The sequence below is a fragment of the Sapajus apella genome, unplaced genomic scaffold (assembly GCF_009761245.1).
Source record: "Sapajus apella isolate SASKATOON/1434 unplaced genomic scaffold, GSC_monkey_1.0 scaffold88, whole genome shotgun sequence".
Taxonomy (NCBI): domain Eukaryota; kingdom Metazoa; phylum Chordata; class Mammalia; order Primates; family Cebidae; genus Sapajus; species Sapajus apella.
In genome coordinates this window covers 802,485-828,844 of record NW_022437028.1, presented here as the reverse complement: position 1 = coordinate 828,844, position 26,360 = coordinate 802,485, and the positions used below count along the sequence as shown (strand labels likewise).

Sequence of the window (26,360 nt, the reverse complement as noted above, 5' to 3'; positions counted from 1 at the left end):
GGTGCTGGGCATTAGGAGACCTGCCTTTTGACTTGGAAGTTGAGCACTTGCTAAACAAAAAATTATCTGTAAATGTCAAGTGTGTCCCTTTGGTCAAAGTGGCAAGTGAAGAGGAAGGGAAGGCCAAGAAAAAACATCCGTGTGATGGTAAATAATGTTTGACTCATTTGCTATTGAAAACACTTCTCTTTTGTATATTCAACAAATATATTTGTTTTAAAAGGGAAAAATCAGCTTGTCAACTATTGTTTCTTAATTGCAATACCATAAAAGACTTTCTGGAGATTAAAGAAAACATTCATTTTCAGAATGTAGTCTAAGCTGCATTTTTTTCTTTTTCTTTCTTTCTTTTTTTGACAGAGTCTTGCTCTGCCTCCCAGGCTGGAGTGCAGTGGTGCAATCTCAGCTCACTGAAACCTCCACCTCCCAGGCTCAAGCAATTCTCCTGCCTCAGACTCCCAAGTAGCTGGAACTATAGGCACCTGCCACTACGCCCAGCTAATTTTTTTATTCTTAGTAGTGACAAGGTTTCACTATATTGGCCCGGCTGCTCTCGAACTCCTGACCTTGTGATCCGTCCGCCTCAGCCTCCCAAAAATGCTGGGATTACAGGCGTGAGCCACCACATCTGGTGCTTTTTTTCTTTTCTAGAGACAGTCTCGCCACGTTGCCCAGGGTGCTTTTGATCTCTTGGGCTCCAGCAATGCTCCCACCTGCCTTCTGAGTAGCTGGGACTGTAGCACACAGCACCACACCTGGCTCATTTTTAATTTTTTTTGTAGAGACAGGGTCTTGCTATGTTGCCCAGACTGGTCTCGAACTCCTGGGCTCAAGCAGTCCTCCCAGCTCGGCCTCTCAAGGGGTTGGGGTTACAGGTGTGAGTCCCCATGCCTGGCCCTAGGCTTCTTTCTTGAATGCAGCCTCCTCTGGCCGGCTGGCCTTTTCTCTCCCCTCCCACACCCCCAGGTGCACTACTGCCCATGGGCAAAGGCTGTTCCCTCATCTTTCTCCATCCACCATTGACCCCATTAGCTGTGGGCTCCTGTGCCTGCGGGTGGTGGAGACAAGGACCCAAGCCAGGAGGGTTGGTTCCAGGTCCTGCTGCTGGGGCCGTGTGATAGCCATGGAGTTTGCTCTCCCTCCTTAGCCCACACTCACGTGTTGCCTGTGGTTTTGTCTTTGCTCTCTCCCATGCAGATCTGGAGTTAGGTGTTGGCACGCTACCAGAACATGACAGCCAGGATGCAGGGCCGATTGTCCCCAAGATATCGGGTTTAGAGAGAAGCCAGGAGAAGAGCCAGGACTGTTGCAAAGAGCCCATCTTTGAGCCTGTGGTGCTTAAAGACCCCTGCCCTCAGGTCGCACAGCCGATAACCCAGCCCCAGACGGAGCCTCAACTCCGAGCTCCTTCTCTGGACCCTGACTTGGTGCAGCGCGCAGAGGCCCCGCCTCAGCCCCCACCTCCGAGTACTCAGCCACCGCAGGCCCCGGAGGCCCAGCTCCAGCCCGCCCCGCAGCCTCAGGTGCAGAGGCTATCCAGGCCACATTCCCCCACCCAGCTGCTCCATCAGAATCTCCCACCTGTGCAGGCCCACCCCTCCGCTCAGAGCCTCTCCCAGCCGCTGTCAGCCTACAACAGCAGTAGCTTAAGCCTCAACAGTTTAAGGTGAGCCGCCGGTCTTTGGCCTGACTTTTGCCCTCTCCTTGGGGGTCAGGCGGGTGGGAGTGGGAGAGGGACCCCCAGGGAGGCCGCAGTGTCCTTGTTGGAAACATCATCCTTTTCTCTGAGACTGGGGACAGGGAAGGGGGCCATTGAGTGAGTGAGACTCGGGTCTCTTAGGAAAGGACAGGTTCGGATGGGTGGATGGTGAGGACATTGTGAAGAAGTAACTCGGGAGAGTGAAGGCGGAAGGAGAGGAAGGCTTGGAAGGCCGCGGGCCAGGGAACCCAGCAGCAGTGGGAGGCTGGGTTTCGAAGCCTGGGGCACATCAGAGGCCACGGAGTGTGAGCAGATCCTTTGAAGGGAGGCTCTTTGTCTCTAATGGAAGAAATGTGAAAGAAAACTCGGTCTCCCTGCAGTCCCAAATGCAGGAAGATTGGGACCCAATGAGTATTCCAGTTTCAGGATTTTTTTTTCATCGTGATTTACTTTCTCCTATGTGGGTCAGAGAAGTAGGGAAGAAAGAAAACAGGCTGCATTTAGAGAAAGTGAGAAATTTCTGCTTGGAAATCCAGTCTCTCCTCTGTCTTGTTTTTGCCAAGTTACAAAGAAACTTCTAAAAAGTAGCACAGAGGAACACAGTAAAGAAAAGAGAGGCAGAAACCCAGTGTATAGCGCCAAGTAGCGCCGACCCTTGGTGCCCCAGGGGCTATAATTCTAACCCGGCACTGCTCCTGAGGCTGTGTGTCTTTGTTACTGTTTTCCTTTTGAAAACCTGGTGGCTTTGGTGGCTCTGGCCCTTGCCTTTTTCTAAGAAGGGAAGACACAGTCTTTGGGAGGCAGGTTTCTTCCCCAGGGAGCCAGGCCCGGCCTCTGACCCCTCGGCCGTTTCTGTGGCCTCCAGACCGTAAAGGTGACTTGAGAACCTGGATTTCACCTCTTCGTGTTTCCTCATTTAAGAGGTAACAAGACAGGTGGGGTGAACTCAGATCGTCGTTTTTCTATTCCTTTTTGTTAACTGTTGCTTTATAGGGGATGTAGATAGTGGAGGATGGAAGGCTGGGGATTTTCTTAGGGCAGAGATGAGAATCTGGCCACAGGAAGGAGAGAGGCCCTGAGGTTTAGGCAGAACGAGCTGTCAGGACACCAAGATGGCCCACAGCCCTGCGGCAGCAGTTTCCATTTCCTCTGCCTGCAGTGCGGTGGGAAGTTTGCAGGAGTTGTGATTTCAGAGAGTGTGTGCATACGGGAGGATCTGTAAAGAGGACGGGGCGGGAGAGACTGTGTTGAGGGTTTAGGGGAGGGAGATGGGATTCTTTTAAAGAGAATACATTGCTTACCTTTTTTTATTTTTTCTCTTTTTCTTGCTCTGTTAGCAGTAGCAGAAGCAGCACTCCAGCGAAGACTCAGCCTGCCCCTCCTCACATCTCCCACCACCCCTCTGCCTCCCCGTTCCCCCTCTCCCTACCCAATCACAGCCCCCTGCACAGCTTCACGCCCACCCTCCAGCCCCCCACACACTCACATCACCCCAATATGTTTGCCCCTCCCACTGCTCTGCCTCCTCCACCACCACTGACATCAGGAAGTCTGCAGGTGCCGGGACACCCGGCTGGGAGCACTTACTCAGGTAGGATGGGGGAACCGGGGCTCTTGGCCCCCCACACCCACCGCCCCTCACAGGTGGTCTCACCCTACCCAAGTTGTCCCGATGGCAAGGTTGCATTTGCCTACAGTTTTCTCCTGCCTTGTAATCTTCTTCAAACCCTCTCTGGCCTGAGGTCCAGCAGAAATACCTATCAGCACCCATACTAAGCTAGCTCAGCCCCTGCGAATCAGACACTGCCCAAAGAGCGTGGGTTTGTTTGGAGGCGTTTGGGGACATTTCCAGCCCAATTCAGCCACTGAGTGGTCAGACCCAGGTAGTGTGTGTCCTGTCACCTGGGTTCCCCTGAGAGCGATGGAAGCTTCCCTAAGCTCGTGTCTGTTTCGCTCCAGGATCTTAGACTGTGTCCTGGTTTAAGGGGTTTCTTTTCACTGGGCAGGGCCTTCTCCTGCCTCCTTGGGAGAGGACACACTCTTTGTGACAATATATCCCAGAATTTTAAGGGCACACCTCATGGTAGACATGGGATCCTTTCTCCGCACCTGTGTTAATCAAGTCAAGCGTCCCAGTTTGGGCACTAATACAGAGAGCCATATAGCAGTAATTGACACGTGAAGAGGGCATGCCAGCCCTGCCATGTGAGCAGCTGACATTATTAGTGTGCTGTCACTATTCCCAAGCACTTAAATGTGCAAACTGCTTTAGCCCTCAAAAACCCACGAGTTAGGCAATATTATTGTCCCCCTCTTAGAGATGGGGAATCTGGTCCTCAGATGAGTTATTTGCCATGCCCAGGGCTACTCAGCTGGTGGTGATAGCTGGAATGGAACTCTGGCGTTTGGCCTGGAGTCTGTTCACCACGTCGATAGAACATGCCTGTCCCTGGGAGCTGGGAGACCAGGTAGAGAACAGGGAGACGGGATGCAACTGGGCCTTGGGCTCCTGGACTTTGTTGATTGCCCCCTTTGATCTCAGGGCCCAGCCGCACCCTGTCACCCGTGCCACTGTTATCAGCCCCATATCCCTGCACAGGAAGGCACTCCGATGTCCTGTTGTGAAGGAAAGGTGCCATCATCTTCCTCTTCTTCTCTTCCAGAGCAAGACATCTTGCGACAGGAGCTGAACACTCGTTTTCTGGCCTCTCAGAGTGCTGACCGCGGGGCTTCCCTGGGCCCTCCGCCCTACCTGCGGACCGAGTTCCATCAGCACCAGCACCAGCACCAGCACACGCACCAGCACACGCACCAGCACACCTTCACACCGTTCCCCCACGCCATCCCGCCCACCGCCATCATGCCGACGCCAGCACCTCCCATGGTGCGTACCCCAGGCAGAAATGTGAGGATAAGTAGAGCACGACTCTTTTCATTATGCAGCACGTGGGGCTGGGCTGGGCAGCGGGGCCACCGGAGATCGGATGGGGAGCGCCGGCCGTCGGCTGCAGAGAAGGGAATGTGTCCTAGTGCCCTGCCTCAGGCAGCTCTGACCTCGGGGCCCTAAAGTAGGAGCTTCTTCTAGGCAGTTGTCTCCAGCACTGTGGATGCCCTCAAAACAGTCATGTCGAGCATTGATGACTAACTTCTTAAAGGGTTGTTTTGTTTTCTTGAGCATCCCGGGACTGTCAGCAGACAGATAATGCACCTGCTTGTGCTCTGCACCAAGTGCTAGCACGTTAAGCACTTGCAGGGTCGTGGGGGTGAAGGAGAGAGAGCAGCAGGGAAAGAGACCTCTGCTGGCAGGCTGGGACTGCAGTGGGTGCCACTTGCTCATCCCGGTGGTTTCCCTAAGCCCGCTGTGTTGGAGGTGTTCTATTTCTTGTATTTCCTAAGACAAGCCACTAATCTGGTATTGTGCTCTGTCAGCAAGTGTTCAGGGATCCCTGCAGGGAGGAACCGCTGGCCATGACATGGTCTTGGCCTTAACTGGGGGCTACCTCATGTCCGTAACCAGTTCGGAATTTTTTTTTTTAAGTTAATAACCATAGTTGATAGTGCTGTATTAGAATGCTAAATATTGTGAGATAGAGTCCTGTCTCTAACAGTGAGGATTTGAGTCATTTTTTACTTATTTAATTTTTAATATTGCAGGAAATACTAGATTTTAAAGCCATTACTATAGGCATTGTGAGAATAAATTGCATGATTTTAAAAGGAGTCCACTTCACCCAACTTTGCTTCCTCTCCTTCCCCTCCCTCCCCCATCTTGTTCAACGGGCTTTTTTAAAGTTTGTTTTATACAATTTTATTTCAAGGAATATTAGCAATGAGGCCTTGTGACCAAAAATATTTTTTTAATAGCAAATCCTGTATCTTTTTTGGATGAACTATGCTTCTCAACAATTAGATTTTGAAGAGCCTGAGATTTTGAGAAAGCTTTCTGCTGGCCTGTGAGCTGTTTCACAAATAAATTTAACCGAGGGTAGTTATAGCATCAATATGATGACATTATTGAGAGGCGACAATAGTATACTCTTTTCTGTTCGAATGAAAGGCTGTCTGGCCTATCTCAGATCACCTGGTATTTGGGTGTAATACATTTCAGAAGACAGCTGCATGTACAGTTTTTCTGTCAAAGTAAAGATAAAAATAGGGGAATTCAGTGGATAAATCAGACCACAAATGCTCACCTCTCTCTGATTTATCTGGATAAGTGTCTGTTTTCCCCCGTTCAGATGTTTGGTTAGTGCCAGTATGTAGAAAGAAAGTAGCTGGAAGAAAGGCGTCCTGGTATGTGCAGAGCCCAAACGTACCGCTGGTTCTTCACTTTGTTCTCCCATTTCTGTTGCTTTCTTGTCAGGGAGACTTAGGAGCTCAGAACGGTTCCATGTGTAATGAGGTTATTGAGTCTGATGACAGCTTAATGACAGGGAAGCTTTGTAGGGCCACCTCCACTGTAGCAGTGAAAAAAAAAATGCAGATTAAGTAACTAGCTTTTGCTTTGATCCCTTTACAGTTTGACAAATACCCTACAAAAGTTGACCCCTTCTACCGGCACAGTGTGAGTTTCATTACCATGCTACACATTCAATGTAACTGCTTTGCCATTTTTGTGCTCTTGCCACAGATCAGTCAATGACTAGCAGCCTTCCTTAATCATCTTTACAAGAGATCCCATTGCTCCTCGCCACTTTGGATGCTTGCTTTTGTGGTGTTTTGCTTTTGGTAAAGATGCAGTATCATCTTCTGAATCAAAAGATCATAAGCACTCTGAAGGCCTGAAAGCAGAGCTGCACTTTAGTGGAAGTCAGGCATCTGTCCTGCAAAGTGAGGTGTCTGCAGTGCAGTCATTAAAGTTCCAGGAGAGTCTGAAATCTCAGCATTTCAGTCATCAGTGAATTACTTCCTCTAAACAGAAAGTCCCTTGTCTTTTTGACTCATAACTCTTTAACAAGTAAATTTTCATTTGCTCTAGACTAAATGTAGAATCCTCTTCCACATGGCTGGTATTGTTCTGTTGAGCTTGTTACAATGGAAAGTAAAAATATCACTTAATTAAGAGAAACTCCCAAAATTGAAATAAGTGATATTTTTCTCTTTAAACTCATTCTCCTTTATTTAAAAAACAAAACTTGTTGAATGCAATTTTAAGAGTACATTTTGGAACTTCAATTGATAACACCCTAAGTTAATGTTCAGTTAACCTGTAAGAAAAGAGCTTCTTTTTATTCAATGATCTTGAATATTTCCATGATATTTTGATGATGGGGTGAATACTGCATCATTTTTATCTGAAAATGTGCAAGTTTCTTTGCCAGTGATTTTTTTTCTTTAATGAAACCTGAAAAAAGAGAAGGTTAACATTGATTGTAGCCATGTTGATTCACCATACTCAACTGTTCTTGCTTTGATTTGTAGATAGTGTTACCATTTGAGTAGAAGTGCTACTTTAATAGATCAGCAAACACTGAATTCATTCATACTCTGAACCAGTTAATTAGAAACCATGTTAGTCAAGAGTATAGCTGAGAAGTCAAGACTAGAAAATATTAGAAATCAATGGAGAATTATGTACTCTAGAGGCATTTAGAAATAAGATGAAAGACCTCTTCAAAAAAAAAAAAAGTTAGAGAAGTATATTTGAGTGATGACTCCTTTCCCTCCCTCCCAGCATGGTCCCCCTCACGTCCTGCTCAGTACTGGGATACAAAAACATATTTCATGGGGACACACAAAATCCAGTAGACCTATGGGTTTCCTCTTTGGGTCTGGCCCAGGGGTGTCACCATTCTGCCCTTAGTCTGTGCTTTGCTGATTTAAAGTAAGGACCAGCTAACAAAATAATTTATATGGAAAGTTAAGTGTGCCCAACAAGTGGCTCAGATTTACTTTGTAGGACCCACTGTGGTGCCTTCTGATTGGCATATTCTACCGTCCTAGACTGAAGATGTAGAAGAAGCCTGAAGGCCTGAATTTTTGTAAAGTGTATGTATGTATTCTTACTTAGGTGCCTCAGGTTGTTAGGCAGGGAGAGGAATAGTCAGCTCTGTGTATGCTGTAAGAGGTCAGTAATGGGCTTAAGCAAAAAGAAAGTGGTAAGAACATTCAGTGTTTAAATTGTAAACATGAAAGGGAAAATGCCCACCTGGAGGCAGAGTACTAGAAATGTGAGTGTGTTTTACTGTGGCATGCATTGAATTACTCAGCTTTATTCAGTGTACTGTGGGAGAGTTATTTCATATTAGGAGTTATAGTGGATAATACATGAAGTACTTAGTCTCCCCTGCTTTCGGGGTTAGAACATTATAAGGGGAATTAAGATGCAATGCACTCAAGTATCTAAAACAGAATTTTAGACTTAAAAGTAGTTTTAAATGAGGGCACTTGGCTTGCAATCACTGTTTAAGTGGATTTAGTTCAATATCAATTAGTCTGAAAAACTTTGCTGCATCATTGAAGGGAGCAAAATGAAATAAAGACCAACAGAAAAAGGACGTGCTCTGAAAACGGGATTGCGAAATGTGAATTTCAGTCATTACCAAAAATAGCTAATACAAATCCTTTATTAAGAAGAGCTTCAATTATTATGTTTTTCAGATAATAAACAGCCATGAGGGTGGAGCGTTATTTAAAATATTTGTATGGTGGCCTGATGTCAGTAGATAGAACCAGACCAATAGGACCTCAAAAATACTAAATTTTTAGAAGGAAAGATGTGTTTGCATTGTCTTCAGATTGTCTCTATTTCTTTCCACAATTGTGTCCTTTTATAGGCTATTGATTTAGGAAAATTCACAGTCTTCATTCAGAATCATTCTTTTCCCGTCACAGAGTGGACTCCTACATGAAGGGCTTGGCTTGAGTGTCCTCCAAAGAGCTTGTTCATTTAATAGCAGATACTATTCAGAAGTGGCCATAGAAATTCAGACTTCATACGTTAATATGGAAGTGCCTTGAGTACCTGAGACTTAAGAGCAAACGAAAGCTCGATAGTAACATTCCAGACTCGGGCGATGTCTGTGCAATGAGAATCCATCTTCTAGACAAATTGCCAGCTCCACTTAAAGTATACATCGAGTCATTTTACCCTTTCACAAATATTTCTCATGATTTTAGATGAGAGAATTTCATTGTCCTCTGGAACTGCCACTTCTACAACCTAATGAAGCAAGGATTCTGAATATGTTCTCATTTCCTCAAACTATTAAAAATCTAAAAGTACTAATTGAGTTTTAATGGTATAAAATCCCGGCACTCATGAAGACTTCTTTTTCTTCCTTTTTTTTTTCTTTTTTCTGTCTCCTTCCCGCCCCCCACTCCATTAACTTGTAATTATTGAGCATCTTATCTGGCTCAGGATCCCGCCTATTTTTGAAACGCATTAAAGTCTCCAATCATTTAGGACCTCTATCCAAAATTAATAGTTAGAAAAGCTCCCTTTCTAATGATGCCCTCATCCGGGACGTCATTTGCTGGCTGATTGATTCTGAACTACTTTTAAATTGATTCTGAACTACTTTTAACTTTTTAAGTTACACATTCATGGCACATCTGTGTGATCATTTCATCATGGCTTCTTGACTAATAGCATCAAACTGAGATTACTTGGCTTGCTCATGTCAATGTCTTTCTATGGGAAGGGAATTTGAATATGTCACTTGCCTCCTACTAAAATCTTTTTTCCCCCTCTCCGTCTTTGGCCACAGCTCTTCCATTCCTACCCTCCTGCAGTGTCGGGCATCCCCCCTATGATCCCACCCACTGGCCCTTTTGGTTCACTACAAGGAGCATTTCAGCCGAAGGTAAGAAACCTCACAGTGAAAACACACAGGCATGTGTCTAAGTGGCATCCCAGGCCAGGCGTGCAGGAAGTTCTGCGTCCTCTTGCCTGCGCAGTGATGAATCAGTGAGGTCCTAAGTGACCACTGGGATTAGAGTGAGCCTATTTTTTTCTGAGTCCGTCTAGTTTTAAACGGCTGTGAAAATTTAATTTTCAAACTGTACTACCCACGTAATCTCAGTTAAGCTAAGATTTCTTGTGCTCTTTAAAATATACGTAATACTTTTTTTTTTACTGCCAATATCGTGGACATAACTTCTGGTCAGGAATTCTATGAAATGTCAGACACATGTGCGCCAAGTTATTCTTCAGATACATGTCATTAGTAAAGACACAAAGCTGAGTCCTTACTGACTTGTAGAAGTGGGGATACAGGTTCCAAAACTAAAATTGTAACCTATGAATTCTTCTCCTCATTCTCCCTATTTCCCTCACCAGCCCCATCAGCTGCACACAGGGTCTGCCCACACGTTGGGGGGTCGCCTGCCATTCTGGTCCTCCTTTCTTTCCCCTTCACTCTCAGCCATCCCGCCCCTGCCGTGGTTACCCTGGCCAGGACTCTGTCATCAGTTACTAACATCCTAGTGTAGAATTAACCTTTTACCCTTGATAATAGCTAAGTTCCATTCTACCTAGTCAGTGATAATGCCGTTCAGCGTTGGCTACAGCTGTCTCTAAAGGTCCATACTGAAGAGTCATTCTTGAAGCACTATCTTTTTAAATATACTTACAGTTCCTATTTTACTTTCATACAAAAATGAAAGAGTTGTACTTTCGTGTGAGTAACCATTTTCATACTTGAAGATATTTTGCTGTGTGTCATTTGGGTTTTCTGTTTTCTTCCCCACCCCATCTCATTCTTAAGGTAAAACGCAGTTTTGGGCCAGAGTCTTCCAGGATAAGCACGTAACTGCATTTCCAAAGACATGTTGCATTAAAACTAAAGACAGGAAAAGAATTAAAAGGCATTAGAGGCGGGGTACCCCCCCTTCAGAATCACCTGCATTGAATTGCACTGAATGCAGTTCATCTATTGAATTTGCCTGCACTGAATTGCACCCTATATGCAAGGTTACAGATACAAAGGGCTTTTATGACAGCCTCGTTAAACACCTCCTATCCGGAGATAAAATGATGGTGACTTTTAAACTCCCAGTCTGCACTTTACTCGTCCCTCAGACCCTGGTCTGTCCCCTGTAGGTTGCACCAAATCTCTGGTGCCTCCCCAGGCAGACTGGTAGGTCATTTAATAAATTAGACTATTTCCCTCACTCACAATTATCCAGTCACACAGAAAACTACATCTGGGCAAGAAAGTGTCTCTCCTGGTGTTGAAATAGGCCTTTCCAGGCCATCGTCCTGATTGAATATGTAGATTGCAGTTCATTAGTGGAGTTCTTCATATGTATGCAAATCAGGCTGTTAACAACTCCAGCTTAATTGTTAGTTGTACTGCAGCTGATTGCTTTTCTTCTTTCATTCTCTCTTCCCCGCTTCTTGTCGTCAAGCCTCATGCCTAAACCTGAGCTCCTTTTCCCCTCGAGTTTAACTTCCTGGTGTAGGGGGTGTTCATGGAAGTTGTGATTTCTTCGATAAAATAACTGGTGTTGTCTCCTGAATCCTTTCCCACTAAAAAGTAGTGACTGTGCCCAAAGTAGGCTTTTTATTGTTGCTAATTCAAAGGACAGACGCTCACAGATAAGGTTATGATTAGTAATACTTGCGAATGGTGAGAATAGGTAAGACAAAGCGAAATTGCTTTAGAAATCATCGAGGAGCAGATCCGCGAGGTCCCGAAGTTAGGTTCTCTTGTCCCATCCCCATTTCCACCGCTGCTAATGAGTAATTACTGAGTGTAATTCCTTGTTATTGGCTACCAGTTAAAATTGGGAGCTTAATGTCTGTAAAATACTTTTAGTGATTCTGATGAGAAACACCTGATACTGCCAATTACAATAACGTTCACTTAAGCATTTCTTAGACTATGTGGTGATTAAGCAAAAAAACCAACGACGGTCACTGCCATGGCTTCCTTCAGAAGAGGAGTTCCCAGGGCAGCGCTTACATTTGTTACTTCTCTTTTTGGGCCCTGTGCCTTTTATTGCAGTGAAATGTTCTGGGGACCTCTCTCTGCTTTTAGGTGCCATTGCTGGAGAGAGCAAGCTGTGGTCAGGCCCCCTTGAGAAAGAGCCTGTGTGCCCCCTGAGAAAAATGAATCTTGTATTTCAGAAGCAAACAAACAAATGAAGTTTGGCTTGTCTCATTTAGAAGGAGAGAAGGATCTTGCTTTTGTGTCACCTGTTCTGTGCTTCCTAAGCTGTGCTCTAATTAATTTATAGACATCCAACCCTATCGATGTCGCTGCTCGGCCTGGGACAGTCCCACACACTTTACTCCAAAAGGACCCGAGGGTACGTGCAAAGTCAGGCTTGGTCTCAGGTAACACCAGGGGTATGTGTGTGTGCATGGGCCGGCCAGCCCAGCGCTCCCATCTTCCTTAGCTCCTTTGAGAGAGCTGTTATTTCAGCTGTTCTTCTATTTGGTGGAGGAAAATGCCAGTTACTCTTAAAAAGCACAATCTTTCCTGCTCACTGCGGGCATATGACACAAAGAGACTGACTTCCCAATGGGAGAAAAGAGGAATGACTTATGGTCCCAGCCCCGATATTGGACATTGTTAGCTTGTGTAGTTTTTTTTTTTTAAAGATGGGGTTTCACCATGATGGTCAGGCTGGTCTTGAACTCCTGACCTCAGGTGATTCACCCACCTCGGCCTCCCAAAGTGCTAGGATTATAGGCGTGAGCCACCGCACTGGGCCAGCTTGTATAGTTTTTACTTAACTAAACTTCTCTGTCTCCTTAAATTTTCTTACGTAAATGAGGTAGCTATCAAATGTTTTGAATGGCAAAGCACTAAAGCGCTAAGCGCTTTTCTTCCTGGAAGTCAGGCTACACATCCTCCCCCTTGCCTGGGGTCAGGAAGTTCGTGTTACTGCCCGGCTCTTTGGCCCTGTATTTTTAATGTGCTAGGGATCCTTCTGTACTCTAGAGCTAAATAAAATATCCATTATGCTTTGGTTATGTTGTTTATTCATAATTTATTACCACTGCTACTTCCAAAAAAGGAATTTGAAGTTACACGACAGATATAATTTTTGCCTCATTGTTTATAGTCATCTTTATAGTAAATATGGAAGAATAATTATCTTTAACAATATTGTCTTTTTACCTACATAAGGACAGTCAGAAATTGATAACCAGAGTTAGATAGAAGTTTAAAATGACTCAACTATGTAAGTATGTTATGATGTGTAGTGAACTTCTTGAAAATGTTTAATAGCTATAAATAATGTAAAGTCATCAATTTAAGGGTATTGGTAAAGATAGCCTAATCCTACTGTATGGATGGAAAGGACACCTCTCCCCAGATACCAGTTGGTATACAGCTTTAAAAGCTTGGGCTCTGAAGGTCATTCTCCCTCAGACCTACCTGGTGTGGTTTGGAGCTTAAGACAGTGAAACTCCTGGTATGTGATGTGAGCAAATCATGGTGCCGGAGGGCACATTGCTATTGATTAAACTTGTAAAGGGGCCTGTCAGCGTAGATGTACCACGGCTTGTGAAGCGGGGGAGGGGGCGCTTGGCACTTTTGATAGTGTGAAAATGGGTTAATTATTCTCTAAAAGGGCTTCATTTAAAAGTAAAATTCTAACATTTTAATTTCCCCTCCTAATGAAGCACTACAAATTTGTTAATTAGAGCAATTGTTTGAGTGACAGGCATGTAACCAAGTTGTCATTTTCTCTTCACAGTTGACAGATCCTTTCAGACCTATGTTAAGGGTAAGAAAGCTTCTTATAGAACTGTTTTGCAACCTCTATTTGACTCCCTGTGAGTTAAAAATACAAGTCTATTACAAGGAAATAAACCATAGAAGAGTTGGAATAAGACATGCAATGGCAGTGATTGGGTTTTTCAGGTAGTGTGATTGAAAATGGCCTAAATTGTTTTGCTCTGACGGTCGGAGGAAGCCAGGCCACTGGCTTTTTTGTCTACCAAGTTCAGCTGAGTCAGATCTCTTGTTAGCAGTTCTGGTAAAAGGTTTGACTAGTTGGAACTTAAGGGGAAAAGACTTCATCTATAGACTGAAGTTAGTCTCTCTTGCACTTAGAAAATACATATCTGGGTCAATTTTGGCTGGCGGCTCCCTTTTTTGGCACCAAGTGACATTGACTTGTCATAGCCTCTTGACCTCTTAAGGTGCAGGAAGGAGATACTATAAGCATTTGGTTTCTCAACATCTTGCTTAAAGCAAACTGTTCTCGAGGTCTGGAGAGCAGCCAGTGTGATGACCTCTGAATGAATGCCGACTACCTGGGGGTTGTGAGGCAGGCATGGTGACTTGTTGGACAGAAGATGGATGGACAGCAGATTTCTTGCTATACTTAAGTCATTTCTAGGGCATATAATCAGATAATTTGATTTCTCCAGGGGAAAAAGAACTGTGTCATCACTTAGGTGAGGCAGTATATTATTTGTGATTTCAAACTACTCATAGTTTCATTGCAAGAGAACTGACCCAGACTTGCATCTCAGTGTATGTTTCAGCAGCTGCTCCTTACTGTAGAAACCAGAATCTTCTGTTCTTTGCCGCTGTAGAATGAGGCTGTGTTTCTTCTCATCTATCCAGTAGTTACTGAGCGTGCGCTTCGAGCTTATGGATAGATTACTTAGTGGAAATGAAGTAAGGAGGTGGTCCCTGCCCGCTGACTGGTAGAAGAGAATGCACTCATAGCACTCCACTCCTTATAAAGCAAGACATGAAAATAATTGGAGAGCTATGGATTCAAATTCAACCCCAGAGGGTGGAGGCGGGACTTGAGACCTACGGAGGCCTAGAGAATAGGAAGGAAGGAATTCCTCTCCTTGTTTCTTTTCTTTCCTTTAAACTTAAGAACAATCCCCACCAACATGAATGGGTAGTTGACTCTTAGCATTTATGGTCACTGGGCTTCAATCAAAATGTGGTGTATTTCTTTGTACCACTTTGGGGGTTCAAATAAAAACAACCACAGTCCTGGGGGAGGTTAGGACAGGCTCCGTACCCTCTTGAGTTGACTCACAGACATTCACTAATGAGCTCTTCCCAACAGCTGATTTGCATTATAGCATGGCAGCATTTGTTAAGTAGGGCTCCCGCTCTGCCAGCTGGCATCAGAAAAGAAAAAGACACAGAGTGTGGGATTCAGGCTTTTGCCATCTTGTCCTTGGTAACCGGGGAGGTCCTTGTCAATGTGGTTTTCTGAGTAGCAGCCCTCGTGGGGAGAGAGGGGGAGCTGGCTGTGACTCCCTTGTGACTGGGCTGGAGAGCTGCTGATGGAAGGCACTTCGAGAGTACAAAGCACTCTTGTTTCATGGGGTGGGGGGGAAAGCCTCTGCAGCCAAAATCTGCTGAAAGCTTTGGGGAAATTGAAGGTGGTTTTCTCTGAAATGTCTTCCTCCTAACCACGTTGCTCTTTCTTGTTCCAGAAACCAGGGAAGTGGTGTGCTATGCATGTTCACATCGCCTGGCAGATTTACCACCACCAACAGAAAGTCAAGGTCAGTCCAGCCTTCCTGGCACAGGGAAGAATGGGATGGGAATGTGAGTGTGTAACCTACTCAGGAGAACCTGCTTAAGGAGGCATTTAGAACAGGTTCCACAGACCCATAGTCAGGAAGGGTCAAGCCCCTCTTGGAAAAGCTACTCAGAAGTCTTTTTTTGTTTGTTTTTTCCCCCCTAGAGTCAGGATCTCACTCTGTCTGCCAGGCTAAAGTACAAGGGCACAATCATAGCTCACTGAAGTCTTGAACTCCAGGGCTCATGTGATCTTCCCTCCTCAGTCTCCCAGGCAGCTGGGGACTTCAGGGATATACCACCATGCTTGGCTAATTTTTTTTCTTTTTTTTTTTTTTTTTTTTTGAAATGGAGTCTTGCTCTGTCACTCAGACTGTAGTGCACTAACGTGATCACCACTCACAGCAACCTCCGCCTCCCAGGTTCAAGCAGTTCTCTGCCTCAGTCTCCCAACTAGCTGGGATTACAGGTGCCCGCCACCACAGCCGGCTAATTTTTATATTTTTAGTAGGGACGAGGTTTCACCATCTTGGCCAGGCTGGTCTTAAACTCCTAATCTCATGATCCACCCGCCTCAGCCTCCCAAATTGCTAGGATTACGGGCATGAACCACCGCGCCCAGCCTTCTTGATTGTTTTGTGGAGATGACCCCACTGTGTTGCCTACGCTGGTCTCAAACTTCTGGCCCCAAGCAGTTCTTCCATCTCAGCCTCCCAAGTAGCTGGGATTACAGTGCAAGCCACAGCAGCCCAAGAGATCTGGACAGTAGGCAGGCCCGTGGCTCACACCTCTGATCCAAGCACTTTGGGAAGCCAAGCTAAGCACTTTGGATTGCTTAAGCCCAGGAGTTCAGAAATCATACTGTTCATTAGGGAAACCACGAGTGAAATTACAAAACAAAAACAAACTGATAATGCCCTGGTGTTTTGTTCCCCCCACTTTTATAATTTTGTCATTTTATTGATCCAAAGAGCTTGAATATGGATTAAATGGTAAAATAAAGCTTTTGGAAATAAAATTATAGTGACCAACAATAAGAATCCAGAAAATACTTTGCATCTAGGAAGAGCTACAAATCAATGTTGGTTTTGGGTTTTTGCAAAAATGGCGACTGGCGCATTCATTTTCTGGCTTTGGGAAAATGGTAGCGTCACGCATGCCCTACATGAAGACGTTGCTACCACACTGTCATGGGTCCTCCTGATGGTCAGTGCCGGGGGCTGGAATACCGTCAGTCCTGGCAGGAGCCACGTTCTGGCCAGTTACCTGGCTGTCGTCCAAAGATGATTTTTCTTTTTTGTCTGTATTTTCATCATAGGGATGAATATCTTCTATGATTTGCTAGAGCCTTTATGACTCAGTAAGAAAGAGCTCAAGAACTTCCGCAAGTGACTGGATACAGGGTCAGCGCTTGGCTTAGGGAACGAAGTAACTAACAAGTCCGTATTTTACAGTCTGGGTCTTTACAGATTGTGTGATGATGCCGGCATAAACGGGCGCAAACAAGCAATCCAATAAGCTTCACTTAGTCGATTTCTTCATGAACAAGCTTTTAGTCCTAATGGCATTTGGGAGCTCTCATGAAAGAAATACAGGAGACCAATGAGCCAGGAGATAGAGCTCTTCGTCTGGAAGAGAAATGTTTTTAAAAGGGTTACATGATTTTTAAAATAAAACAACCCAAATCCCGTCCCACTCGAGAAGCTGAGGCAGGAGCATCCCTTGAGCCTTGGAGTTTGAGTCCAGCCTGGGTAACATAGCAAGTTCCCATCTCTTAAAAAAAGAAAAATGAGTAAAAAAATAAAACCTAGTTAAAAGTTAAGCAACAAACCTCAGTAAATGAGGTCACTAAGATATTTTGCTTTGATTGCCAAATACCTCCTCTTTCTTAAATACTATCAGTGAGTTTGGCTCACTTGTACTTTGTCATTAGGGGAAGTTTAATGGGAAGCCTTGTGGTCTGTCTTAGAAAATGTGTCTGCTCTGAAGAGCTAACTAGATTTTGATGATGAGTTCAATTCACTTTTTGTTGCGGTTGATGTGGTTAGTGGAACGGTAGGTAAAGCACATCTTCCTTGTAACTTCTGTTAAAAGTGGTGAGGGATGCTGCACGTGCCACTTTAGCAACTTCTTTCGTGTCGAAGTGTCCCCAGTGACTTCAACTTTCATTATCCCAATTCAATTAGAAAGACCTCTTGAACATGAGATAACTTCGTTCATCTTCCCTTTTCAGCAAACTGCTTCTAATCCCCAAGCTCTATTTTGCTTCATGGCCCTAAGTTGTGGTTAATGGAACTGTGCTATGTACCATGCAATATTAGCACTAAATAATTTGGCCACCAAATTAAAGGAGGTACTCAAAAGATTTTTAAAGATTCATAGTGAATTAGAAGCTTGGTTTTGAGGCTTGGCTGTTACTTGATAGTGGGACTTTCATTATAGCATTCCCTGTCGATTTGAGCAGAAACTGCATCTTCCCTTTCTCTGTGAAGTTCATTTATGCATTCCTTTAGTCACTCACCCGGTGTTTACTGAAAGAGCCTACGCCTGCAAGTCCCTCACTGTGCTGGGCTGGGGGCATGCATCCTTCCTGGCATCTAGTTATGTAGAGTTCAGTAATGAGTGTGTGTATAAAAAGTGAGGAAAGTGCATGTGCCCTCTTACTGGGTATCACTTCCAGCTAGAGGTGCACGGGTAGGTTTCACTTTCAATGGAGGTGAGGGATGAGTGGGACATTGCCTTCAGCGGTAAGGGAATGCCAGACTTCCCTGTCTCAGACCCTCACGCCGTGCTCTGTCAATATAGATGCCCCTCATGGGGCTGTGCTGTTGTACAGCAGGCAAAGATCCCTCAGCACATGAGGGAGATTGAGCTGAGGCTAGAATGGAGCTAAAGGGGCTGAGAGCATCAGATGAGTTCAAGAGATAGGAAGAGTGGCCAGGCACGGTGGCTCATGCCTCTAATGCAAACATGTTGGGATTGCTTGAGCCCAGGAGTTCAAGACCAGCCTGGGCAACAGAGAGAGAGACCTGTCTCTATGAAAAAAAAAAAAAAAAAAAAAAAAAGTTGGACATGGTGGCATGCATCTTTAGTCCCAGCTACTCAGGAGACTGAGGCAAGAATATCACTTCAGCCCAAAAGATGGAGGCTGCAGTGAATTATGATTATGCCACTGCATTTCAGCCTGGGCAGAAGAGTGAGACCCTGTGTCTTTTTAAAAAAAAACAAAAAAGTGAAAGTGAGAAGCAGGTGCTAAGGGCAGGAGACTGGATGGGGAAGATGTCATAGCAAGGGAATGTCAGCTGGAATCGGCAAGTCCCAGGACCCCAGGCCCGGGGTGCCGTGCTTATCCGAGGTGGTGTGAAGCCTGTTCAAAGAGAAAGCTGTCAAGAAACAAGGAGGCAGGGCAGTTTTGAAACCATGCTGGTGCAAGAGCTTCCAGCCTAGAGAATGATGTCAGGGCAAAGATTGAGAGGAAGATTTTGAACCAATTTATACTGCCTAAGAGGATGGTGGGCGGAAAGATTGGCCTGATGACAGATAAATAAGAGGAAACAGTGATTTCTATCCATGATAAGGATTTCACAGTCTTTTTTTATTTTATTATTATTTTTTTTTTGGAGACAGTCTCAGTCACTGCAATCGCCAGCTCCCAGGTCCAAGCAATTCTCATGCCTCAGCCTCCCAAGTAATCGGGACTACAAGTGTGCATCACCACGCCCAGCTGATTTTTTGTATTTAAGTAGAGACAGGCTTTCACCATGTTGTCCTAGCTGGACTTGAACTCCTGAGCTCAGGCAGTCCACCCACCTTGTCCTCCCAAAGTGCTGGGATTATGGTTTACTTACCTGGACCAACCCCCCTCTGTTAGTTAAATTAATACTCCTACTTTGTTTTTCTTTGTGGTTGCTTTTTTTTTTAATTATATAACAATGATCATTTGAAAGTTAGCTTGTAGACATGCAAATATGTCTTTGTAGCTTTGGTTACTAATGTACTGTGATGTATTAGAGTAATGGCAAAGAGTCATTAAACAATTTATACAGATTATTCATGCAGAATTCCTAATAAAATGAGGTTTACAACACTATTATTTTAAATCTTAAGAAAATGGACATTTACAGCAAAATACTGAACCACTTTGGGAGTGGTGGCAGTCTCCATAAATGGGATATGGTTTTATTTCTCAAACCATTAACTTGAAAGACCAAACGCAGCTGGGTGCGGTGGTTCACACCTGTAATCCCAGCACTTTGGGAGGCTGAGGCAAGCGGATCATTTGAGGTCAGGAGTTCGAGACCAGCCTGGCCAACATGGTAAAACCCTGTTTCTACAGAAAATACAAAAATTAGCTGGGTGTGGCGGCAGGCACCTGTAATCCCACCTACTTGGGAGGCTGAGGCAGGAGAATTACTTGAACCCAGGAGGCAGAGGTTGCAGTGAGCCGAGATCACGCCACTGCACTCGAGCCTGGGCGACAGAGTGAGACTCCATCTCAAAAAAAGGAAAGACCAAACACCAGTGTTGTCACTTGGTATTTCTGGTGTAGCAGGTCCTGCCGGCCTGCAGGTCTGACAGTTGAGGGTGAAATGGTTTTTGGATCGTTGCTTTCTCTCACAGTACCTGTACACTTGAACCCCAGTGCACCGTTCACAGGCTCCAGCTCTTCACTGACACCTTTCTTCCTTGCTGTTGGCTTAGGGATTTCATCTCTTACTGTTCCCCTTGCTGTGTAGAAACAGATGCAGTCAGACCCGCATAAGCTGGACTTTGGACTGAAACCCGAGTTCCTGAGCCGCCCTCCAGGCCCCAGTCTCTTTGGAGCCATCCACCACCCCCATGACCTGGCACGGCCTTCAACTTTGTTCTCTGCCGCTGGTGAGTGTGGGGTTGGGTCGGGGACGGACTTGAGAAGTGCAGTTCTCAGGTAACTAAATAAATGATGTTCGGGCTCTGTGCCGCGGCTCAATCACAACCTACAAATACACAGCTCATGCCAGGCTGCATCGCAGCACATCCAGGGAGGTGGGCCTTCCTCATTGATACACTCTTTTTCATTAAAGGAGGAAGCAGAGATCATCTTTCCCTTACAGGGATTCACGTTGCTTCAGTTCATTGTTTGCTTCTATATTAAACCAGCATAACCCACAAGCATGTCAATTGCTATTGAAAAAGATCAGAAGGCTTGCAAGGGCAGATCGGAAGGAAACAATGCCAGGAATTATAGACGGATGCGGTCGCCCTTACTGTGGTGTCCGCAGAGCACTGTAATTTTGCACCAGCATGCTCAGTCATGCTGTGGTTTGAAGGTCTGAGGACAAAGAGAGACGGTTAAGGCAGTTGCCGGGAGGATGGTCTGTGATAGGGAGGGTGCCACCCAGTTACTGGTTTTCTCTGCTACAGAACGTCACACCATTGCCTGGTTGGTTATAGCGATGGAGGAAATTAGGGAAACGGTGTAAAACGCCCATGTAACCTGTTTACCAGATCTGTAATTCATTTCACACACACTGTCCACGTGTGCGTGAAGACGGGGTGAGGTAGAGAGTGACGATTCACACATCAGAACTGCCCATTCCTGCCCCAGGTAGACAGACAGACAAAAGGCAGTGGCTGTAAGGCCTGAGCCAGATGAGAGGTGCCCTCTTGGTATTAAGGGTTTCTTACCGTTCTGTCTTCTCTACAGCTTTTCTAAGTGTAATTTCTGGCGCACAAAGCTCTCCTCCATTAACTCTGATGGCGCTGTGGTCATTCTGCTAATAAGTTCATACCCGCCCTGCTAGGTAGAATTTATTCTTCTGGACGCAAGCAGTCAAGGGGCTCCCCATTTCTGATCCCTTACGGGACAGGTTGTACCGCCACCCTTCCGGCTGCCACCTCAGGCTTTTATCCAAGACTCACTGTTGGTGAACCTCTGGCTCTTCTGTTCAGGAAGAGAGCAGCACCCACATTGCAAGAAATCATCATTATAATGGGCCTTGCTACCAAAGCACGTGACTCCCCCTGGAGGGGAGATGGGATTGGCTAAGGTCTCAGGTTTTTCTCTGTCAGTTCTGTCTGGGGACATATTTGAAGGCTCTGTTACCATGGCACCTAGGCGCAGAGACAGGGCTACATTAAGAGCAATTTTTGGAGAGAAATAGAGAGATTTCTCTCTGGCTTCCATTTGAGCCAAGTAGATGAATTGGCTTCTTTGGCTTCAATAATTCTGGAACTGCAAGTCACCCCTGGGGGCCCTGGGCTCAGCAAAGCTCTGGTCTTCATTGAAGCATTAATTAGCTTGCAGTACACAGACAGTATGTGGCCAAAATTTTATTTAGCCAACAACACTGCTAAGGCCTGATGAATATCCTGGCATATATTCACTTTGTGGAGGTGGGGTATCATGTTTACACTTCCCAGGTGGAAAATAAGCCACATGCAGGGCTGGCTAGAGAACCCCTCAGGTGCCTTCCAATTCTCAGCTTCCGTGACTGGGATGATCTTCCTGCTCTACTGCCTGGCTTCCTCTCCAAACCCAGGCAATAGCAATCCAAAACATAAATTCAGTTAACAGAGTGTAGACAGCAACAGCCCCCCTACATTTAATCCATTTTCCTAAGGAAATATTTGTTTATAGGAACTTAGACAACATGCAAAGGCTTGTGGAAGTTATTAGTAAATTCATTTATCCAGGCCCTGTTTATATTATAGAATGGAAGTATAATCTTTTTTTTTTTTTTAGCATAAGGTGTGTTGGATTCTGCCCAAAATGGTTATTTGGTGAAACTTGTAACCGATGTTTATACCTTGCACATACTTAAGAAATCTAGCCATTTTCATCTTACTTTTGGGTGCTAATGCCATTAATAAACTAGAGACTTCTTCAGATGACCTTGGCGAATATCTTGTCTAGGGCAAAGCCTGCCTTCCAGGGAGCTACCTCCTTAGGGAGTAAGTGGCCTCATATTAACAAGCCCGTTTGGTGTCCTAAGCCTCTAGAAATGTCCTTACCTAATTCACTTCTCTCTCTCCCTCCTTCGTTCCTTTCCCGGCTTCCTTCAAGAAAAGGATTAGAGGCATCTTCAAGAAATAGACATGAAGCAGAACACAGAACAGAGGAAGAAACGTGGATAAAAAGAAAACTTAAGGAAACTGCCAAATTAGACCTGAGTTCCCTGGCAGGCAAAGCAAAAACCTGTCACAGTCAGTTAAAAGATTTTTAGTGCCCCAAAACATAAGAATCGACCAGCTTTTCCTAGCATTGAAAATTGAGAGACATCAGAGGACTTCATCTCCTAACACCGCATTTAACTCACTCTAATGAGTTCCATAGAGTTGGGCCTTACAATATCCTTCCATGTGGGTGCATATGAACTAAGATATTCCTCAGGAGAAGGGGTTCTGCAAGGTTGCAGAGCAGCACAGCGGAGACCCACAACTTCAGGACCGCCCCTCCTGAGCCAGGGATGATAAAGGACTGGGTTTCTAGAACAGTACTTCTCAGAGTGAAAACGTGGTCCTCCGAGACATTCTGTGAGGAAGGGGTTCCATGACCCAATGTTTCCCTCTTAGAGGACGAAGGCGCCTGTAAATTTATTAATGGCTCTAAGAAGTCCTTCAGTACAGAAACTTGCTTAGCTTTTTTTAATCCAGTATTTCTCCAAACTGACTTGGTTACAGAGCCTCCCCTCCGCCCAGGACCCTGGGCAGTTATCACTGTCTTCGTCATACTGTGTGTCATAAGCTAAAAAAGACATAGCCCTTTTTGGTGGTGGCCAGCCACACGGGGAATGAGGAAAAGGGATGATTTGTTTTCTGCTTCCCAACAGAAACATTTTCTTTTACCCCGTGTCTTGCCTGCGGGGCCTGGGTGGACTTTAGCTGTGACCTCCCTTGAACCTGTTTTCTCACGGGGCCCTTAGGCAAATAGAAGCCAGCAGCATCTTCGAAGTGGGCTTTTTGTCAACTCTGGTTTTGTTATGTTTGGCTTAACAGGTGCTGCACACCCAACGGGGACCCCTTTTGGGCCACCTCCTCATCACAGCAACTTCCTCAACCCTGCCGCCCACCTAGGTGAGTTGCCCAAACTAATGGGAACCGGGGTGTGTGCCTCAGGCAACCTGCCACGCTTACCGTGCTCCCGACGCACCTCCCGGCAAGCTGGGGGGCATCCCAGGTACCTCGCTTACCACTTAGGCAGGAGATGTGCGCTCTCAGGAGTTTCAGCATGTCTCACACCACATCCTTTCGGTAGTAAGCTGTGCTCAGCAGGGGTCCTGCCTACACTCACCGTGGTGTAGTGGGCGAGAGCCGTTCCTTGGTACCCCAGGGAATCCGAGTTTACCGCAGCCTGCTCCCGCCCATTGGAAGAAGATGGTGAGCGCTTACTGTGTAGTGAAGGTCACCACTAGGGAGCGGAAAGAAACAGACTGCCGTTATGAAGATGCGTTACTCCATACCTCACTGCCCTGATTAGAGTGTCTTCCTAGTGAAGGAGCATGCTTTGTGTGGCCTTTGTGTACTCGGTCCTGTCTGCAAGCGTGCAGGCGTTGGCTTGCACAACGTAGGGCGTGTCATAGGCGCACCTTTGCAGTTTGATCATGGATTCAGATGCCACCTCCTGTCTGTTCTGTTAGTTAGTACCCCGGGGCTGGAGTAGTGCCCCCACTGGGTAAAGGAAGAGTAATGCAGAATACAGGGTTCTGGAAGCAGAGCCCTCAGAAACGTGTTGCCAACCTGTGCCCAGATCCAAGTGTAATGCACACCTTTGACATCATCCAGTAGAAGTGGGACAGGCCAGGTCAGGGTGTAGAGAGAGCAGGGATCCCGCGTCACTTTCCCTGCTCCCAGGAAGCTCCGGCCTCCTCTCTCAGCAGAGCCCGTGACCATTTCCTTCTTCCCTGTCTTGTTCGCAGAGCCTTTTAATCGGCCGTCTACATTCACAGGGCTAGCAGCAGTTGGCGGCAATGCCTTTGGCGGACTTGGAAATCCTTCCGTTAGTGAGTACCTCTAACTTTTAAAAATCTGCCTTGGACTTTTTGTCTCTGTGATCTGCATATGGCTCAAGACCTTTCTAGCGAAAGGAAACTGCGCCAGGGGGACCAATGCAGGTTATATTGCTGCAAAAGCGGGCCTTCCGGGGGGGGGGGGGGTCAGGTGGAGGTGCGCAGAGCCACCCCGTGAGGGCGGCGCGATGTGGGTATCCCGTTCTGAGGGGCAGTTGATCACTGCAGAGAGTTCACTGAAGTGTGGAGTTTCATCCACACTCCGCCTCTGCCCCCCAAAGATTTTGGCTGCAGCTCACCTTAGAAATGAAGGCAGTAGTTACATTTCATCTTGCCCTTGGCATTAGTGGAACTGACAAAAGCACAATGAAAAGTAACAGGAGGACAACACCAGGCTCAGGATAATGAAGATGTGGCAGCGTTTCATTCTCCATCTGGGAGGACCCTGCGGGTTTCTACTATTTAAAACACCCATCTCGATGAGGAGAAGAGTCACAGCCCCATGTCACGTTCTAAACAGTAGTCACTGAGTACGCAGTTGTTTTCCTCCATGCCACATGCCATATATTCCGGGAACGGGAAGAGATAAAACATGTCTCCGAGCCTCCCGTCTTTAAAGTACAGCAAGGAGACCTGTGTCTGTTGAGGTCAGGCCCTGTCCCTTCTCTGGTGACACTTGAACAGGGCGGTGGTGGGCAGAGAACACCGTGACTTCTGCTCTGAGTTCATTTTGAGTTATTAATCCCAATCCCACCATCATTCCACACCCTCTGCATGCCTGGAACTCCTGCATGCACCGGATATGCTGAATTAGGTCCTCTCGCTACCCATGTGGCCCCTTTGCCTTTTTAATTTCCTCGGCCTCCACCTTTGCTTTTGGTTTTAAAGAGAAAAGAAGCTGTGAGCTACCTCTCCAGCGTAGGACAAGACTTCCTCTAATGAATGTGTTAATCTCCTTTCCTTTTCCAGCTCCCAATAATATGTATTCATTTTAACTCTGAATGCTGTTAAAAGTTTTTTGGTAAGTACCTTCATTACAGCAGATTATATAATTTCTCTTAAACCTTTTTGTTCTCCACTTCACCATTTCAGCACCCAACTCAATGTTCGGCCACAAGGATGGCCCCAGTGTGCAGAACTTTAGCAATCCTCACGAACCCTGGAACCGGCTGCACCGAACGCCTCCGTCGTTCCCGACCCCTCCGCCCTGGCTGAAGCCAGGGGAGCTGGAGCGCAGCGCGTCCGCTGCAGCTCATGACAGAGATAGAGATGTAGATAAACGAGACTCATCCGTTAGTAAAGATGACAAAGAAAGGTACGGAAAGAAACCGCTCTCGAGTCCCCACGGGGGAGCCTGCTCTGTGCCAAGTACCAGTGGGACCGGCCGCCCACCCTCCCTGTCCCAGCCTCGTGCTTCACCCGCCCCGGTAGCCTCAGCTCCTCCCCACAGCCAGTGCCCGCAGCCCTCGCAGTCCCCGTGGTCCGTAACTTATGGTGACCGTAGGAGACAGCAGAGCTGGCGACAGACTCCGGTCTCAGTGGCAGTTACACAGCAGCACGTCCCGAGTCCCCGTTAGCATGTCCAAACAGAAGTCTTTCTCTAGGAGACAGGGAGTTGGAGCTTCGGGCCGGACACACACAGCATGAATCAATTCCATATTTGCTTTCAAGTCCGTGCAGTCCATTAAACCATCCATAGGTTTTTCTCGCTCTCTTCCTCTCTTTTTGTTTTCTTTTAGAAAGCCATGTTTGCATTGCCTCATATTTTTCTCAAATTTTGTTCAAACGCAAAGCCTGGGGCTCACAGATGACTAATACAGTTTTACTCACTAGCTGTAGAGAAACGTCGACAAGCAGTTTTGGTTTGGCTTCAGTTCCACTAGAGGATAATTAATTTTGTTAACCGTTGTCTCTGCCCTTGGTAACCCACGCCTAAAAAAGAAGTAGCCTTCAAGAGGAATGTCTTGCAGTATTTTTTTCCAAAGAGTATCATACGCATTCTTGACAAAATGTCTTTTTCTTTCTTTCTTTAGGCTATTTTCACTTTAAATGAACTGATAAGGAATGCACAAATATGCTTGACAGAAAATACCTAATCCCAATTTCTTTGTCGTACTTAAGATTCAAATTTGGTCCAAATCTTTAATGTTTCTTTTCTATGTATACCGTGTGTGTGTGTGTGTGTGTGTGTGTGTGTGTGTGTGTGTGTGTGTG

The 26,360-nt window shown here is 45.9% G+C and overlaps 1 protein-coding gene across 5 annotated transcripts in view; it reads left to right on the top strand.

Moving 5' to 3' along the window:
* The window catches only part of AUTS2 (activator of transcription and developmental regulator AUTS2), a 1,216,826-nt gene that overhangs the window by 1,185,916 nt on the left and 4,550 nt on the right, over positions 1 to 26,360 (top strand). For 2 of the 5 annotated variants that reach the window (XM_032254887.1, XM_032254882.1), the window contains 12 exons: positions 1,198 to 1,666; positions 3,037 to 3,290; positions 4,363 to 4,604; positions 6,219 to 6,263; positions 9,409 to 9,504; positions 11,882 to 11,953; positions 13,355 to 13,384; positions 15,072 to 15,143; positions 19,896 to 20,037; positions 23,137 to 23,214; positions 24,057 to 24,140; positions 25,239 to 25,461. In XM_032254887.1, the coding sequence (XP_032110778.1) occupies positions 1,198 to 1,666; positions 3,037 to 3,290; positions 4,363 to 4,604; positions 6,219 to 6,263; positions 9,409 to 9,504; positions 11,882 to 11,953; positions 13,355 to 13,384; positions 15,072 to 15,143; positions 19,896 to 20,037; positions 23,137 to 23,214; positions 24,057 to 24,140; positions 25,239 to 25,461 (1,807 nt within the window). The remainder of the gene's footprint in view (positions 1 to 1,197; positions 1,667 to 3,036; positions 3,291 to 4,362; positions 4,605 to 6,218; positions 6,264 to 9,408; positions 9,505 to 11,881; positions 11,954 to 13,354; positions 13,385 to 15,071; positions 15,144 to 19,895; positions 20,038 to 23,136; positions 23,215 to 24,056; positions 24,141 to 25,238; positions 25,462 to 26,360) is intronic. The other 3 variants (XM_032254883.1, XM_032254884.1, XM_032254886.1) reach the window with 3 other exon arrangements.